The sequence below is a fragment of the Sceloporus undulatus genome, chromosome 5, assembly GCF_019175285.1.
Source record: "Sceloporus undulatus isolate JIND9_A2432 ecotype Alabama chromosome 5, SceUnd_v1.1, whole genome shotgun sequence".
Lineage (NCBI taxonomy): Eukaryota > Metazoa > Chordata > Lepidosauria > Squamata > Phrynosomatidae > Sceloporus > Sceloporus undulatus.
In genome coordinates this window covers 137,432,458-137,449,334 of record NC_056526.1, presented here as the reverse complement: position 1 = coordinate 137,449,334, position 16,877 = coordinate 137,432,458, and the positions used below count along the sequence as shown (strand labels likewise).

The window sequence follows — 16,877 nt, the reverse complement described above, 5'->3', positions numbered from 1 at the left end:
ATAATAATAATAATAATAATAATAATAATAATAATAATAATAATAATAATAATAATAATAATAAATATTTAGTCAGTTCTGGCCCATCCTGTCACAAAAATGAAGGACTCAATGATGTGGTTTTCTCAACATCATGCCCTTGAGGGACCAGTGATGCCACTGACAAAATTTCTTGGCCACCGAAAGCCAACAGGATCCAAGATCCACCAAAGAGCCTTATCTTTATTGGCCGACCCAAAGGCAGAAAGGACACCATCTGCAGCAAAAGGTGACCAAATCCAAAAACTCCTGGTGCCTTTAGGGCCCAGCCAAAGAACTCTTGCAGCTAGTTGTCATTGTCATTGTTGTTACGAAGAGGTATCCTAAAGTTTTAATTATCGCCTTTAAATTTTTTGTGACAGAAAGTATGTTTTGATTTGTAGATGTTAACTTCTCTCTAGCTACTAACAGCCAATGATACCTTTATGGGACCAACCAAAATGCACAATGACATGTAAGCTTTCGAAGTCACACTGGCTTCATCAGGCAAACAGGAGAAAGAAATTGAAGAGGTTAGACTTCCTAGTCACCATCCAGATTTACACATTTTCCCCAGGGTTTCTTGACCCTCCAAATACCATTGTTATAGAGGCCTGCAGATTTACACATTTTCCCCAGTGTTGCTTGACCCTTGGTATACCAGTGATGCCGCTGATGCGCCTTGTGCGGGGTATCATAAAGTAATGATGATCACCTGTAAGTTATTATGGTATATGGATGAAATTTTTATTAGTGTCATCATTGATCCCTAAGTGCATGATGTTGAGAAAATCAGCTCATTGTGCCCTTTATTTTTGTGACAGGTTGTGCCAGAAGTGACTACAGTGTAAAACCCTTGTGAGGTGCAATCTGAAACCCTGGGGAAAATGTGTAAATCTGGATGGTGACTACATAGAGATAAGCTAACAACTACAAATCAAAACAAACTTCCTGTCAAATTTTTTAAAAGGTGATAATTAATACTTTACATCATATATGCCATCAGGGCAGCTTCAGTTGATAGAGACCCTAAGAATGAGAAACCTCTAAGACACCCCTTTATTAACAGCCCTGCTCAGGTCTTGCAAACCCAGGACTGTGGCTTCTTCCACTGATTGAACCAATCCACTCTTAATATATTCTTCCTCTTGTTCTACTGCCTTCCTTTTTTCTCTGTCCTGTTGTTGTTGTTTTTCCAGTGAGCCATGCCATCTCATGATATGGCTAAAATACAATAGCCTCCGTTTCTGTGTTTTTTGGTGAGCATTCGTGCTTCATTTGATCAAGGACCGATATATATGTCTATTTGGCAGTCCATGGGATCCACAGATCTCTCCTCCAGTACCACATTTTCAATGAGGAGATTCTCATTCTGTCACAGTCCAGCTGTCACTTCCATGCAGTGAAATCAGGAATACCATGAGACGGTATTTTACGATACATCTTTGCACTTCAGGACTATCTAATTTCCTCACAGTTGCCTTTAGGAGTATTAACCTTCTTTTGAGTTCTTAAGGCTGGATGGCCATCTGTCAGGGATGCTTTGGCTGAGAGTTCCTGCATGGCAGGGGGTTGGTCTGGCTGGCCCTTGTGGTCTCTTCCAACTCTATGATTCTATGAGTCTATGACTAGTCTCCATTTGATTAATTGAACCAAAATAGAGAAAATTATTTCACTATTTATCTATACCTTCATCATCCACTTTAAAGTTAGGTATATTAATCTGCAGCCATTATTTTTGTTTTCTGGTGGGTGGGTGAATTGGGTAAATTGGTTATGTGAAGTAGTGAATGCTCCACTATAGCAAGGTAGGTTCCCAGCTTGCCTAAAAGCAGCTGTGGTGAGGCCACATATTCCATAGATCCCACCAGATTGGAGAACTATTGGCCAGTCTCAAATATTCCCTTTGGGGGCAAGGTATTGGAACATGTGGGGTTCCTGGATGAAACAGACTATCTAGATCCATTTCAATCTGGCTTCAGGCCTGGCTACGGGACAGCTTTGGTCACCTTGGTGGATGACCTACGCAGAGAACTGGACAGGGAGAGTGTGTCCCTGTTGGTCCTGCTGGATCTCTCAGCGGTGTTTGATACCATCAGCCATGGCCTTCTGGGCTGCCTCTCTGAGATGGGATTTGGGGGCACTGTCTTACAGTGGCTTCAATCCTTGGAGAGGTGAACTCAGAAGGTGGTGTTGGGAGACTCCTAATGTCCCCCCCTGACCATTAACCTGTGGGTTCTGTTCTGTCCCCCATGTTATTTAACACTTACATGAAACTGTTGGGAGAGGTCATCCAGAGTTTTGGGGTGAGGTGTCACCACTGCTTGATGACACCCAACTCGTATCTCTCCTTTCCATCTGATTCCAAGGAAGCCGTCTCTGTATTGAACCAGTGTCTGAAGTCAGTAATGAGCTGGATGAGGGCAAACAAACTGGAACTTAATCCAGGCAAGACAGAGGTGTTTCTGGTCAGTCGTAAGGCAGATCAGGGAATAGGGATTCAGCCTGTGATAGATGGGGTTACACTCCCCGTGAAATCTCAGGTTCACAGCTTGGGTGTGCTCCTGGATTTAGATCTGAGCCTGGATGTCTAGGTTTCGGCTGTGGCCAGGAGTACATTTGCACAGTTAAAATTAGTGCAGCAGCTGCGCTTGTTCCTTGAGAACTTGTATCTGGCTAAGGTGACACATGCCTTGATTACATTCCGTTTGGTCTATTATAATGCACTCTACATGGGGCTGCCCTTGAAAACTGTTCAGAAACTACAGCGGGTTCAAAATGCTGCAGCCAAACTGTTGACCAGGGCCGGCTACAGAGATCATGTCAGTCCCTTACTGAAACAACTACACAGGCTATGATCCATTTCAGAGCAGAATTCAAAGTACTGGTTTTGACCTTTAAAGCCCTAAACGGCTTGAGTCAATCTGCCAATGTTTGTCTTTTCAGGGCACCACAACCCCTAAGAGATGGGCTATCAGTAGGAGTAGCTGAGGCAGCAGGCCAAGCCATGCATGTTGCCATCACCACCACCAATGCAAGTTGCTTTTGGTGGCCATGGCAGGCTGAGCCCTCCATATTGCTGTTGCAAATATTCATCTCTTCAGGGCACCATGGAACCCCAAAGTGATGGGTTATCATCAGCAGCAGCAGTTGCACCACTGAAGAGTAGCCTGGCGGCTCAACTGGGCAGCACATAGACAGGCAGGCAGGCAAAGACTACTCTTCCTGCCTGTTTGCCATTGGGCTGCCTGGCAGAGTCACCAGGTTATTGCCAACATCACAAAGCTGGAGGAGACGGAAGAACTACTGGCCAGGCAAGAAAGAGAGGACACTCCCTTTTCTACCCAGCCTGCTAAGCCACCTGACCCAAAACCTTGGCACTCCTTTACACCAGCGCACTGGGTGACATGATGACATCCCCTCTGAGGTACCACCTGGTGCAGGTTGTATTCCCACAAACCCACTATCAATGCCTCCCATAAAGAGTAACAACAAATGACAGTTGGAATGGAGCTTGATTTATTGCTGAGTTTTGTCCATCATGAACATTTAATTTGTTTGTTATTGATACAGATCATCAGTTATGTTAGTTTGAAGAGTGGTTCACAGTGAAATGTAATTTAAAAAGCAAGAGCCAGAATCATTTTAAAAGCAACAATAACTAAGGAAGGAACAGCTGCAGGTGAATATAAATTAAATTGACATTTAAAGATCTGATTAAACAAAGAGACAAATAAGTTGGTACCTGGCAACCCTCCCTGGAGAGTGTATCAGTGCTCCTGACAAAGACAGACATTAGTTTGAAAGAAAATAATGTTGAACACTGCCAAGTGTTCTTGTCCAAGTTAAGATCTGTTTCTGAATTATTTGGTCAGCTACTGGGGCACACTAGAGAGGTCGTTAGCCTATGCATAATTAATCAGACATAAGTCCCACTATGGAGTGAAACACATTATCCTCAAAAGACAGACTGGGGCCGCCCCAAAACCGCTCACCCCAGCCCCAATCCACCTCAACCCTGACCCAAATTGGAGTGGAAAAGATCCACTCTTATTTGGGTCAGTAAAGAGCCACTTTAGTCAGCCCCATCACAACTCTAGGGTGGCTTCAAGCCACTCCAGGGATGTGTGGTGTCAAAACTTGAAGCCACCCCTGTCTGGTTGGCTGGACATCTTCAGGCCATACAGCATCAAAATACCATGCCCCCAAGTCACCCAGAAGCCAGCTTTCTCAGGTCGTCTGTTGGGCCCCTAAATTGAGTGGAACTTTCTCTCAAATAGCTATTCATTGGATTAAAGACTGCAGTATACTTTTCATAATTGTTCAAACATTTCACATAAGTCCATAGTTTGAAGTACTTTTTAACATTTAATTTTTCGCACAAAAGATAGAATAAGACCATAGTCCCAAGATGGGAAAAGCTTAGTTGGAAAAACCTGGACTGTTGAGTTAGCCCTGCTCAGAATATAATGTTGAATGTAAAGTACAGAAGATAAAACTGTTGAATGGAAAGGTACTACTACTAATAATTAATATTTGTATAGTATTCCACAATGCTAAACAAATTCCATAATTTGTATAATATTTCACAATTTGTATGGTATTCCACAATGCACAATATTAATAATAATTAATATTTGTATAACATTACATAATGCTAAACAAATTCTATAATTTGTACAGTACACAATTTGTACAGTTGGTTATCACCTTTAAAGCCCTACATGGCTTGGGCCCCGAGTTACTTGAGGGAAGGCCTCTCCCTACACAATCCGCCCCGCACTCTCAGAACATCCGGGAAGAATTTATTGGAATATACAAAGACCAGACTAATTACAACTTCCCGTAAAGTGTTCACAGCTGCGGCTCCTACACTCTGGAACAACTTAACTGGAAGAGATACATCTCATCACCACCTTAGAAGTCTTTAAGAAGGCACTTAAGATGGATCTCTTCCGGCAAGCCTATCCACCTGATCTTTTATAGTGGATCTTATAGAATTTTCTACACCTGATTCAACAGTATAGAAACAGACAACGATTTGGCTACGCTAATGATTGTATTGCATCTCGGTGTGTTTTAATTGATTATTTTATGTATTATGGTATTGTGTAATTTTATTGTTTGATTTTATCGGTTGCATTCCCGCCTCGATCCGCAGGGAGAGGCGGGAAATATAAATTATTATTATTATTATTATTATTATTATTATTATTATTATTATTCCACAATGCACAATAATTAATATTTATATAGTATTCCACAAAACTATAATATTTGCCTAGTATTCCACAAATCAAATACATTATCTAGTGCAATCTTTGCAACATGCCTGTAAGGTAAGTCTTGCCTTGGGACATTGTAGTATAATTTATTTTTATTTATTTATTTAGGCTATTTATACTGCATTCTTCAGCCAAAAAAGCTCTCATGACTTTGGTGGCTTACAGTGACTTCTATGAAATTATTTTACATATATTAAGAAAATAGTTTATAAAAATGATGCTAGATATCTGTCACTGGTATAAATCATGATTTAAATTGTTTCTCTGATAGTTTCAAATTTAATGATTTAAATCACAGTGTAAATCAACTGTAAGGAAGTTTGCATTTAACCATGATATATATGGTAGTAGAAGCGCATTGTAACATTAAGAAATGTGTAAGGTACAGATATCATTAGAAGCTAGATGCACATAAAGCAATTATTTTGAATGGTTTTCAGATTAATTTTCAGTACCTTAAAAATGCAATCCCCTACATTTATACGCAGTGTTATCATCCTTGTTCAGATCTGCTCCATCTCCCCAAATTCTCTATTCACTGACTTTATATTTGTACTTAGAGAGAGTAACTGGCTTTAAAAAAAATTGGAATCTCATTTTAAAAAAAGTAAAATCCAACTTTTAACTTTAAAAAGACTCTTAATTTTAACCAGTCCTGCTCTAAACACTAACATGAAACTACCAATACTAATTTTGAAGTTAACACATATAAGTATGTTATCTAAGGCATTTTTATCTCACTGTTTTCTTCCAAGTAGGTACATGAGCTCAACATTTCATTCTCACAACAGCCCTGGGAGGTAGACTGAAGACCAATGATCACCCCAAGGTCACCAACTGGCCTTCACGACTCAGCTATAATCTAAGCCCAGAACCCTCAAGTCTCAATACCAAATACAATTCATAATTTTACAGCATGTTCATCTTCAATGTACATTACTTAAGTTATTTCCCCCCCTCTTCTTCAATCCCTTCCAGTTTCTTCCAGTAACTTTTGGCCAACTGGTTCAAAAGCCCACACAACATTGCGATCTTCACTGCTACAGAATTCACGCAAAGAAATACTACAAAACAAAAGAAACAGTGATTATTATTATTATTATTGAACACCTTTCTTAATATTACTGTTTGTTATTAATTTATTGAAGATTTTTAATGCACTTTTCATTTTTAAATTATCTCAGTAGTTTCCAATGTCACCACTATGGGAACCAGAATATGTAATCAGTTTCACCCATAAAACATTAATACAGTGATAAAATAATATAATGGTTTTTAAAAATTATGATACTGAAACTGCAGTATGCAGAGTTTTGTAGGAGCACATTGGTGTAATATCTTGTTTTTCTTGTCTTAAGTGATCAACATAATTAAAATTCAGTTGTGGAACATTGCTACTCTGAGCTTATCCTGAGAACATAAATACTTAACATCCAAGATAATGGCATCGTTGTTGATGTCATGTGCTTTCAAGTTGTTTCAGACTTGGGACACTCCTATAGTGGCAAGACTTGTTTGGGGAGAGGGGGACTCTGAGATTGAGAGAGTGGATTTCTATGGCTGAGCAGGGATTCGAACCCTGATCTCCAGAGTCATAGTCCAACACTCAAAGCAGTGCACCACACAGGCTTGCAAGAAATTAGCAAAAGTTTGAACTGAACAAAAGGAATTTGTTAAATATGTTAAAGTATTTTTAAAACACTATTTCAAAACCTTAAATACTTCTTTTAAATTGACTTCTTTGAATCTCAAAATTACCGTAAGCAGTACAGAAGACAACACTGAATAAAATACAAACCATAAAAGCACTGCAAGTGAGATCTCTGGGCAGTATATGCTAAGATTGAAATCCTGTTGTCATTCATCTGGCAATAAGCCCCACTGAACTGAATGGGACTTGCATATCTTACACAGGCACAGGACTGTACTGTAGATGTGGCTTCTACAGCTTCCACAGTACATAACGTCCAGGAAACTTCTGTAAATCATTACTGTGACCACAGTGTAAGAGCCTATGCCCTATGGCAACAATGTCCAATGTCACTAGTTATTCCAGAGCAGATAAAGGCGGTAGAATTCATGCAAAAATGTAGCCTTTGTACTACGATAGTAGAACCCATTGGTGTAGTAGTTTGAGCGTTGGACTATGACTCCAACAACCAGGGTTCAGTTCCCCACTCTGCTATGAAAACTGTGGGCGGCGCTGGGGGTCTGGCCTTTGGAAGGCCCCCTTCCCGGGAAAATGAACTACTCAGAAGTCGGATGGGGTATGCTTTCCACGAAGCTGTAACTTTAGTAACTCAAACAAACTGGGTGCGCCTCTTCAGCGACGAGGCTTCACAGCAGTCGGTGAAGGGCTAAGGACCAGTTACCCCACAGACCCTTTCTCTCTCTTCTTCCGAAGCCCCTGGCCGGAGGAGCCTGAAGGCTCTTTCTGCAGCTTCCACCTCCGCTTGACCCCATCAGGGTCCCGCGGGTCTCTCTGGAGGCATCTCTCCTTACCCTCCCACCAAGCTTCTTCCACCCGCAGAAGTCTAGGGCCGGTAGGGCTCTCCCCTGGGAACGAGGGCTAGCAGGGTGAAGAACATGTGGGTGACGGAAGGGCCCTTGCCGCTCCCTTTCCTGGCGTCATTGCCTCCTCCCCCGTGACGCCGCTCCCTCTGACTTAAAAGGGTTCCCTTGCTCTGCCCCAACTCCGCCCCGCTTCCCAAGACGCTTCCACCGCTCTCCTCCTCCTGGCCTGCCCCTTTCCTCCTCCACCCGCTCAACCCGCACCTCCTTCGCCAGTGAATTACTCACTCTCAGCTCCAGAAGCCCCTGTGATGACAGCTTTGCCTTCTTAGGAGATGGGCGCACAACGAAAAGCCGCTGATACCGCTAGGCAACTACAACCCACCTTCAAGCTGCGCTTGGCCCGCCAGTTTTCAAAGGCAGGGGGCTTCCATCCTTGCAAAATCAGTGGGCTAAGGGCGGCCCGGAGGTGGGTTGTCATTGCCCAGCAGCATCAGCAGCATTCTGGCGTGGGACAATGCCTGTTTTCACCTGTTGAAGCCCATACCCGGCCGGTGTCCGCATTGGGCAAAAAATGACATGCAATAATCTCCTTAGAATCACCTTAAATCCAATGAAAGGCATACAAGAACAAAAGCTACCAGACTTGTGTTATAGTCTGGTCTTGTCAATAAGAAAAAAACCATATAAGCAATCCCTTGAAGTCCAGGAGCTGTTTCTCGGTGTGTTTGATATCAAGAGTTACAGCCAGATTGTTAACAGGGGAAGGTCACAGGCCACACAATGCCCCCATTGAAGCAGCGCCACTGGCTGCCAGTTTGTTACCAGGCACAGTTCAAAGTGATGGCTATGACCTATAAAGCCCTATAGGGCTCGGGTCCAGGCTATTTGACTGCCTCTCCCTCTATGAGCTGGCCTGGACCCTGAGATCCTTTGGAGAGGCCCTTCTCTCAGCCCCACTCCCATCACAAGCACGGTTGGGGGGAGAGAGGGCCTTTTCCATGGCTACCCTCTGGACTGTGGAGTTTCCTTCCTTGCTTATTGTCCTTCCGCCAGCAGGTTAAAACCTTCGTATGCAAGCAGGCAGGCTTTTAAAACAATGCTTTCAAAGGACTGGTTTGGGGTGTTGTATCATTTTAAGTGTTTTAAACAACTTTATCTTTTAATAATAAATAATAAAAGTTTTATTTCCATCCCGCCTTTCCAGGGATCAAAGCGGTGTACAATAATGGGATTTATCATCCCAATAACAGATAAAATACAATAAAAACAGTTACAATATCAGCATAAAAACACAGCAATACACAATAGCATTTCCAAGCATCCAGGCTAGCAATGGGGGAGGGGAACATAATAGGGCTATTGGGGGTAAGCCTGTTTGAACAAATACGTTTTCAGCCCTTTTTTAAATTGGGCTAGGGAGGGGGTCGAGCGGAGCGGATTGTAATAAGCAATCTATTTTAGTACTGTAACAATTTAATTCTGTTTTAATGTATCAATTTTCTATGTTTTTAATTGTATTGTTCTTTTAATATTGTGAGCTGCTCTGGGTCCCAGTTCTGAGAAAAGAGCAGGATAAAATAATAATAATAATAATAATAATAATAATAATAATAATAATAATAATTTATTTTTGATTTGTGATAAGGACTGTTATATCTTATAAGCACTGCCTCAATATTCTTCTTCTGCTAGTGCAGAAAAACTAGATTTCTTATTGAAGAATACTATGGAATATTTTATTATCAATGTTTTATCTTTATTATTTTTAATAATTTTAAAATTAAAATGGTGTACAAATATTTTGAATAAATGAAACAGAAAAATACAATGTGTCACAGGGTCTGTTAATAAAAGAGGTTTGTCCTGAGGATATAAAGAGGCAAGAAAATCCATCTTAAATCTGGTGTTACAGTACATATACCTGATTGTTTGGATGGAATGAGCAAAGTCTTTCAAAGAGCGAGAGGCTTCTCCTTCATGAAGTCTAAAAAGAAAAGCAAATGTCCAAAATTTTAAATGTTTATTCAGTTAATAATCAGTAAGTTAAAGTTAGTGTAACATCTAATGACTAATTCAGGCATTGGAACTGTGCAGACTGAAGACTAACAAAGCCCTCAGAACATGGCAAATGAGGGCAAATTTATTGCAACAACAACAAAAAAAGCTCCATCATAAAAAACAAATAATTATGTCCCAAAATATTCCCAGGCTTTTTTCTTCCCAAACCAGAAGTGATTGGCTGGTCACTTTGGTATATGAAAAATGCATAGTTGTGGCTTACATAAATCTAGGAGAGGGGTGAGAAATGGCATGGGGTGGTACCTGGATCCTCCACAGCTTGCAATTCTTGGACTATTTGATTTGCGGTACCCCAGGGAGTGGGTTATCCTCAATGAAAGGCTGCATTTATAAGGTTTGAGTGTAGACTGGGTGGGGAAACCATGTGGCCCTTCAGACACTGTACTCCCAAGAGTCCAATGATGAGGAACACTGGGAGCTGCAGTTCAGCAATGTCAGAGAGATATGAGTCGCACTCTATGCATCAAGAAAAATAAAGCTGGAAAAGCATGGAAGGGCAATTTCCCGAGGAGCAGGACTGAGGGCCAAAACACACCGTAGAAATAACCCAGTCTGACAGCACTTTAACTGCATTGGCTCAGTGCTAGGGAATCCTGGGAACTGTAGTTTTGTGAGACATTTAGCCTTCTCTGTAAGACACCTCTAGTGCTACAAAAAACTACAGTTCCCAGGATTCCCTAGCACTGAGCCAGGGTAGTTAAAGCAGTGTCAAATTGGATTATTTCTGCAAAGTGTTTTAGCCCATAGATAATAATTGTAGGTCATGATCTAAATGTTAGTTACCAGCAACAGTAGGCTCACAGAATGAGTGGAACTTACATAAATGTAGAACATTTTCAGATATTGTTCAGAGATAGAGATAGTCATTACCTTTTTGTGCAACAGTTTTTATTTGGCTACACAATGGCTGCTGGATGGTGTCAGGGTGCAAATCCACCTCCCAACCCAAATAGTCATTGCTCGGCCAGAGGTTTGTGTGTGCACCAGACGAATACCCTCATGCTGTCACCTGGTTGGTGATCAACCCTCCCAAGCTTTGTGGGATCTCAGCCTCTGTGTTGGTCTTTTACAAGATAAGGTTCTGGGACACAATAATATTCTGATCTCTTGACTTACAAAACTTTGTGGGATGCTTTCCCTATCAACTCCTGAAATAGTGCATTGCATGAAACTCTCTCTCTCTCCCTCTCTCTCTAGTCTTTTGTGGATTTTTCAGGCTATGTGGCCATGTTCAGGAAGAGTTTATTCCTGATATTTCTCTCTCTCACACACACTCTCTCTCTTCTTTTATTTCTTTCTCTATCTTTCTGTGCCTTCAAGTCATTTGTTTACTTATAGCAACCCCGTGAATTTCAGAGGTGGTTTTGCCAGTTCTTTCCTCTGAAATATAGCCTGCAACAACTTGGTATTCATTGGCATTCTCCCCATTCAAGTACTAACCAGGGCTGACACTAATTAGCTGCCAAGATCTGGTGCCTTTAGGGTTTTTCCTTCCCTTATTTAGGGGCCACATTTCATCAGCTGAGATTTGGAACCTTGAGTACACGGACTAGGAGTAAATATAATTAAAAGGAGAAAGTCATATGTTATTGCTTAAATAGGGCAGGTTTCGAAAGTTGGAGGCAGAAAAGCTCACTTCAGTTTTGGATATTTATATTTGAGAAAGGATCACAGCACAAAGATTGGACACAAGGAGAAGGTGTACAGTTCTGTTTCTGTCATGTCCAGTTAAAATGGCATCTCATAGAAAAGAATCATTCTTTGCTGTCTTAGGGAGTTGCTCTTAGTGAGAGTAGAATACTGATCGAGAGGCACCAATGGTTCTGATTCTACAATAGCATTTTATATATTTGTATGTTCATTAAAAGAAAACTGAAAGAAAATAGCTTACCCGTTATCTTGACATATAGCCTTCAAAGAACCATGTCTGTAGAAGTCAAGCAAATACGCATTGAGTGGCATTTTTCTTCCGTGATTATCACATTTCTTCAGATAAAGAACAGGGATGTTTGAAACAGTAATACCTAACATGTGCAATAGGACCTGCAGAAGACATTACATTTCAATTTTTCATTCATATTTTCCCATTGCTGTGCATGTTTACATTATCTGGATCTTCAAAGCATTTATCTTAATTAATTTTGGGCAAGAAACTGAGGGGCTGAACAGGCCACCCCTTTCAGCGCCAGATCAGGGCCATGGCAACTACATCTTATGTAGCCCTTATCTTGCCTTTTTGTGCCCTGGAAAGGGTGCCACAGCCACAGGTGCCATGGCTTTTCGGTACTCCTTTGGTGCTGCGTCATCCAGGCGCAGTACCAGAGGAGCGCTTGATGCCACCTGCCATGTGATGGGGCGCGTGGCATCACGACGGCATGGGGACCAAGTTGGAGCGTGTGTCATGTGGGTGCCACACCACCACTCCACCCCAATGCTGGCCTTTGATGCCGGTCTGTCGAGGCTCTGAATCCAGTCAAGATTCAATTTGTAGAGATTAATGAAATAATTGTTCAGATAATGTCAGGACTTGGATAGGATACTATATTTTTGATTCCTGATCCCAGAATCCCTCAGCCAGTATAGCTTATGGCTATGTTAGCTGGAAAATTCTGGGATTTGAATAGAGACTACTCCAAGCCTTAACATTTACTGAACACTTATTTCATTAATCTCTAAAAATTCAGTTTCTGGCCCAAGATTAAAAATGACAGCAGTTCTTCTTCATAGTCTGTGTTCAAAATCTCTGACAAGATATTGCATTCGTGTTGTACTGGCTTATTTTCTTACCAACATACTGTAGGTGTTTTTCTCCTGGTAACCCACTGGTAATAGCTACACTTTATATCAAGAAATCATAAGGTAAAATTATAGGTCATAATCATATTTCTTGAATGTGTGGATGCCATTATAGCGAAGTCAGTAAAAAATGTTTGCTTGTTTAAACATAAAGACATTTATAGTTTCTGTTTTGCCAAATGAGTAGACAAATAAGGGTTCCCTTCCTTGAAAGGAAGATGCTTTCCATCAAAAGAAGAGAACTTGTGGAAGCAACCAATGTTGTTCTTATAAGGTGCATTATTTTCAGCTTCTGATCAAGGTCTACTAAAATCAAAAAGTTGTAAGCTTGTGTTTTGTGGGTGCATTGACTTTCAATCTTGCTTCTACAGAAATGGGCACATTTTAATATGAACCCGTCAACTGTGTCACGTTTTACAAAATCTTTATTTAGACTTTCCTCATCTGTAAAGTACTATATTATACATTGCAAAATTAGATTTTTGTAATGCAAATGATTTTGACATCTCCTTACATCAGGCTCTACGTGGAACCTGCAGTGTTTCATTCTAAGTATCACAAGCCTTTTCCACTTACATTGTTGAGAGACCCTGCATGCAGTAATTCAAGATCTGAATTTCCTGAGAGGCACACAAAAGGTGAAATTGCTGTCCGTTCTTTATCACACTTCATTATGTGAAAGGCCAATGGGTGGTCATATTGCTCTTTGTTTGAAAAATCTAATAAACACATAGCAAAATCTGAGTTACTGTAATCAGATAATACAAAAATAATGCTTTCAAGACTTTTTATGTATCATTCTTTCAAATGTTGCACCCATTGTTATATTTTTCTATCCACTGGATCACAGGTAGGGCACAATTACCTTTCCAAATCTCGCCTGGATGGCCATGCCCACTTTGCCTTGACACCATTGTCACTGGATGCAGCCCCTAAAAATGTCTCTGACACTGAATGCTACTCTTGATCTGACTGAATGAGGTTCCCCACTTGAGTTTACTTATTTTAGGCTCTCCCCAAAGCCTCTATGGAGTGTGTTAATGCTCAAAAACAAGATGTTTGCTCCCTGAATGTCTTGATTTAAAAAAAATGCAAGATATTTGCTACTTCAGAATTTCAATAGCAGATTCAGAAATTGAATGGCAAGTTCAAAGGCAGAGGACATGCAGACCCAGGCTCATTCAAAGGTACAAGATTTGGCCAGAATTACACTCAGCTACAAAATGGGTGGTTTTCTGCATTTATATTTTAAAACAGATGTGATGAAAGTCAGCCACAGGACCACCCAAGGCTTTTTGGTAGGGCCCTGAGGGACCCTGAGCATTCTCCCGCAAAATGGCAATTTTTAAAAAATAATTCCTTCCATAGCTTCTTGCACAGCTATGGGCAAAGTGCAGCCCATGCATGTGACCCATGGGATTCTTAAATGTGACCCTAGAAAACCCCCAAAACTTAACTTTAAGCAATTGATTTGTGTAAAAACTACCCAACAGCTGCCTGATAATGTGACTGTTTGCTTTCCTTAATCCCTAGAGCCCCCAAATCTCCAACAAAAACCCAAAACACAAGATGACTCAAAACTGGCCATAATAGCAGCCAGAAGTGACATTGCTTCACTTTGGGTGTGCCCAAATGTGCCAGTGCTGCCCATAAGACAAGCGTGGAGAGGAACATGGCCTCCTCAACAGTTTGTTGCTTGTTGTTGTTGTGTGCCTTCAGGTTGTTTCTGACTTATGGCAATCATGGTGTTTCCTTGGCATGTATGTTCAGAGGGGGGTTGCCACTGCCATTCTCAGAGGCTGAGAGGATGTCACTTACCCAAGGTCACCTGGTGGTTTTCCATGGCCAAGCCCTGGTTTTCAGAGTCATAGTCCAATGCCCAAACCACTACACTACACTGGCTCTGCCAGCCTTATTCTAGGACAGGGTGACTTCCAGTTTAGGTTGTCTGAAAAACAGCCTATCCTGATCTTGAAATTTTCCCAGTGGCCAGTACTCTGGTCGATCCCTGCTTTTAAGACTGCTTTTCAGCACTTTCAGCTTGTTTTCTCTTTAGCTGTTTCATTCAGCAATGGGGAACTATGCGGGTGGGGGGGGGTCTTCTCCATGGGCCTCACTTGCACCTCCACTCCCAGAAATACTCCTTTTGGAGGCTGTTGACAGTGTGACTCAGGGAGGTGAAGGAAAGTTTTGAGGGGCAACTTGGAGCCTTTCGGTTTCACTTTCCCATCCATATATTAATTTCACATTTGCATTTAAATTTTCATTTAACCAGACAGATTTTAAGAAACATTGGAGACCTTTATGAACTTAAATGGTTACAATACATAAAATTCTTCCAAGAAGTGTTTGAGATTTACTGGGAAGCAAAACTGGATTGTTTGTTTACCTCCCTTTGGACTATTAAACTTTGCATTTGCACATTATTTCAGGATATACTAGGAAAACATTGTTGCACTGGAAGTACTTTAACAAAATCTTTTAGCAATATTAGAAAATAAGTCCTTTTGCAAAGAGGCTTTCTTCCATTACTGGGTGTGCAAATTTAGCATTAGCCCCTTATTTAAGGTTACTTTGGTTTTTAATAAGGCATTACAATCACAGGGGTAGGAATTTCAAGCCTACTCAAATTCTATGAAACTTAATATGTTCTGTTTACCGAGTTTTGAAAGAGGAAGTTGATATCTTTTTCTGTTGTTTGCAACCGTGGAAGCTGTCAGTAGAAATTGTCCAAAGCTCTCTTCTACTTTATGGTTGTATTTATCTAAAGTAGCTGCAAAATCTTCAGGGAGCTCCTCCAGGAATACCTAAAGGCAAAAGAATCTTTGTTGGAAAGACAATAATTTTCTACCTTACATTTAATCCCCTTTTCTTTTCAGTTAATAAATGGAAAAGAAATTGTAAAAAATAATCCTATATGCACTATTTGATTTTAACCGCTGGAATTACACATTGCCTTGATTAATTCATTTTGCCCCCCTCTGTTCACCATATTTAATATTAAATAATAATATTTAATATTACTAAATTTGTTTATTATAGTAAATAATCAGGTTTGATCTTACCTTTGATCTGGAAAATTTCTGTTTGGATCCAACAACAGCAGCAGGCATATATTTTCTTCCAAAAAGGTGTGCTAATACCACAACAAGCTTTTCCATCACTGCCTCAGAAAAGACTTTTGTTCCTGTTTGAATGAGAAAGCTATCAGTTTCAATCTCTTTTTGAAAAAGTATATACAATAACGTTTTCCTTCAGTAAAACCAGGAGGTAAGCAATCCACCATCCCTTTGTAGACCCCTAAGAACCACACCTAACAGAAAACCCTTCTAGAACATGTTTTGGGGACCCCCTCCCCCGGAACCACTGGAATGGGAAACTGCCAGTGTCTGGATAGGCAACACATATCTCTGGACTTCATAGGACCACACACCCCTGCTATACCCAGGGGTGTGTGGTCCTAAAAAAAACTATATTAAAAAAAATTAAACTCAGGATTTGTCCAAGCACTCTAAGGGAGGAGTGTGGCAATATCACCACCTGTTGAGACCCCAGGCCATTTTTGGCCCAATAGAAGCCTTTTAAAATCAGGAGGTAACATGAAAGTCAATTTATGTAAAAGACCCCTTCTATGTCTAAAACAGCCCTTGGCGGAAAAATTGTGAAATTGCCCATGTAGGGGTATTTTTTAAAAAAAATTAAACAGTCCAAACATGGGAAATCTACTCCCCTCAGAAATGGCCTGGTTGGGGGACATCATGCAGCTGATTGGTCTGACTTTACCACTCCGGTGATTGTACATGTCCAATAATATAATGTCAAATGTAGACCAGAATAAATTCTACACTACTAAAGGTGACAATTTTTAAAAGTTACTTTATAAAATCATTTTCTGGAATCATCTACTTAGTGTGCAAGTATGAGAGGGATGCACATGGAGGGGTGAATGTTAACTCCAGCTTTTTTACACATGCACACACACATCTCTCCATATCTGCACATCTGTATTCTAATATTTAGGTTTTTCCATATGGGTGTGTATAATAGCTGAGAAATATGAAAATTATATATGATTAAGTACCGTATATACTCTACTATAAGTCAACCTCATGTACAAGTTGAGGACAGGTTTTGGGGGCAAAATTATGGATTCTGTTATGTCCCTTGGATAAGTCGAGGGTAAAA

General features: G+C 40.7%; 1 protein-coding gene across 1 annotated transcript in view; it reads right to left on the bottom strand.

Annotated features, from left to right (window-relative positions):
- Window positions 1-3,514: 3,514 nt before the first annotated feature.
- LOC121931694 (probable ATP-dependent RNA helicase DDX60) overlaps window positions 3,515-16,877 on the bottom strand; it is a 92,768-nt gene continuing 79,405 nt past the window's right edge. The window contains 7 exon segments of the mRNA XM_042469672.1: window positions 3,515-6,308; window positions 6,310-6,367; window positions 9,739-9,801; window positions 11,788-11,939; window positions 13,269-13,411; window positions 15,352-15,499; window positions 15,758-15,944. Of these exon segments, the coding sequence (XP_042325606.1) occupies window positions 6,249-6,308; window positions 6,310-6,367; window positions 9,739-9,801; window positions 11,788-11,939; window positions 13,269-13,411; window positions 15,352-15,499; window positions 15,758-15,944 (811 nt within the window). The 3' untranslated portion in view covers window positions 3,515-6,248.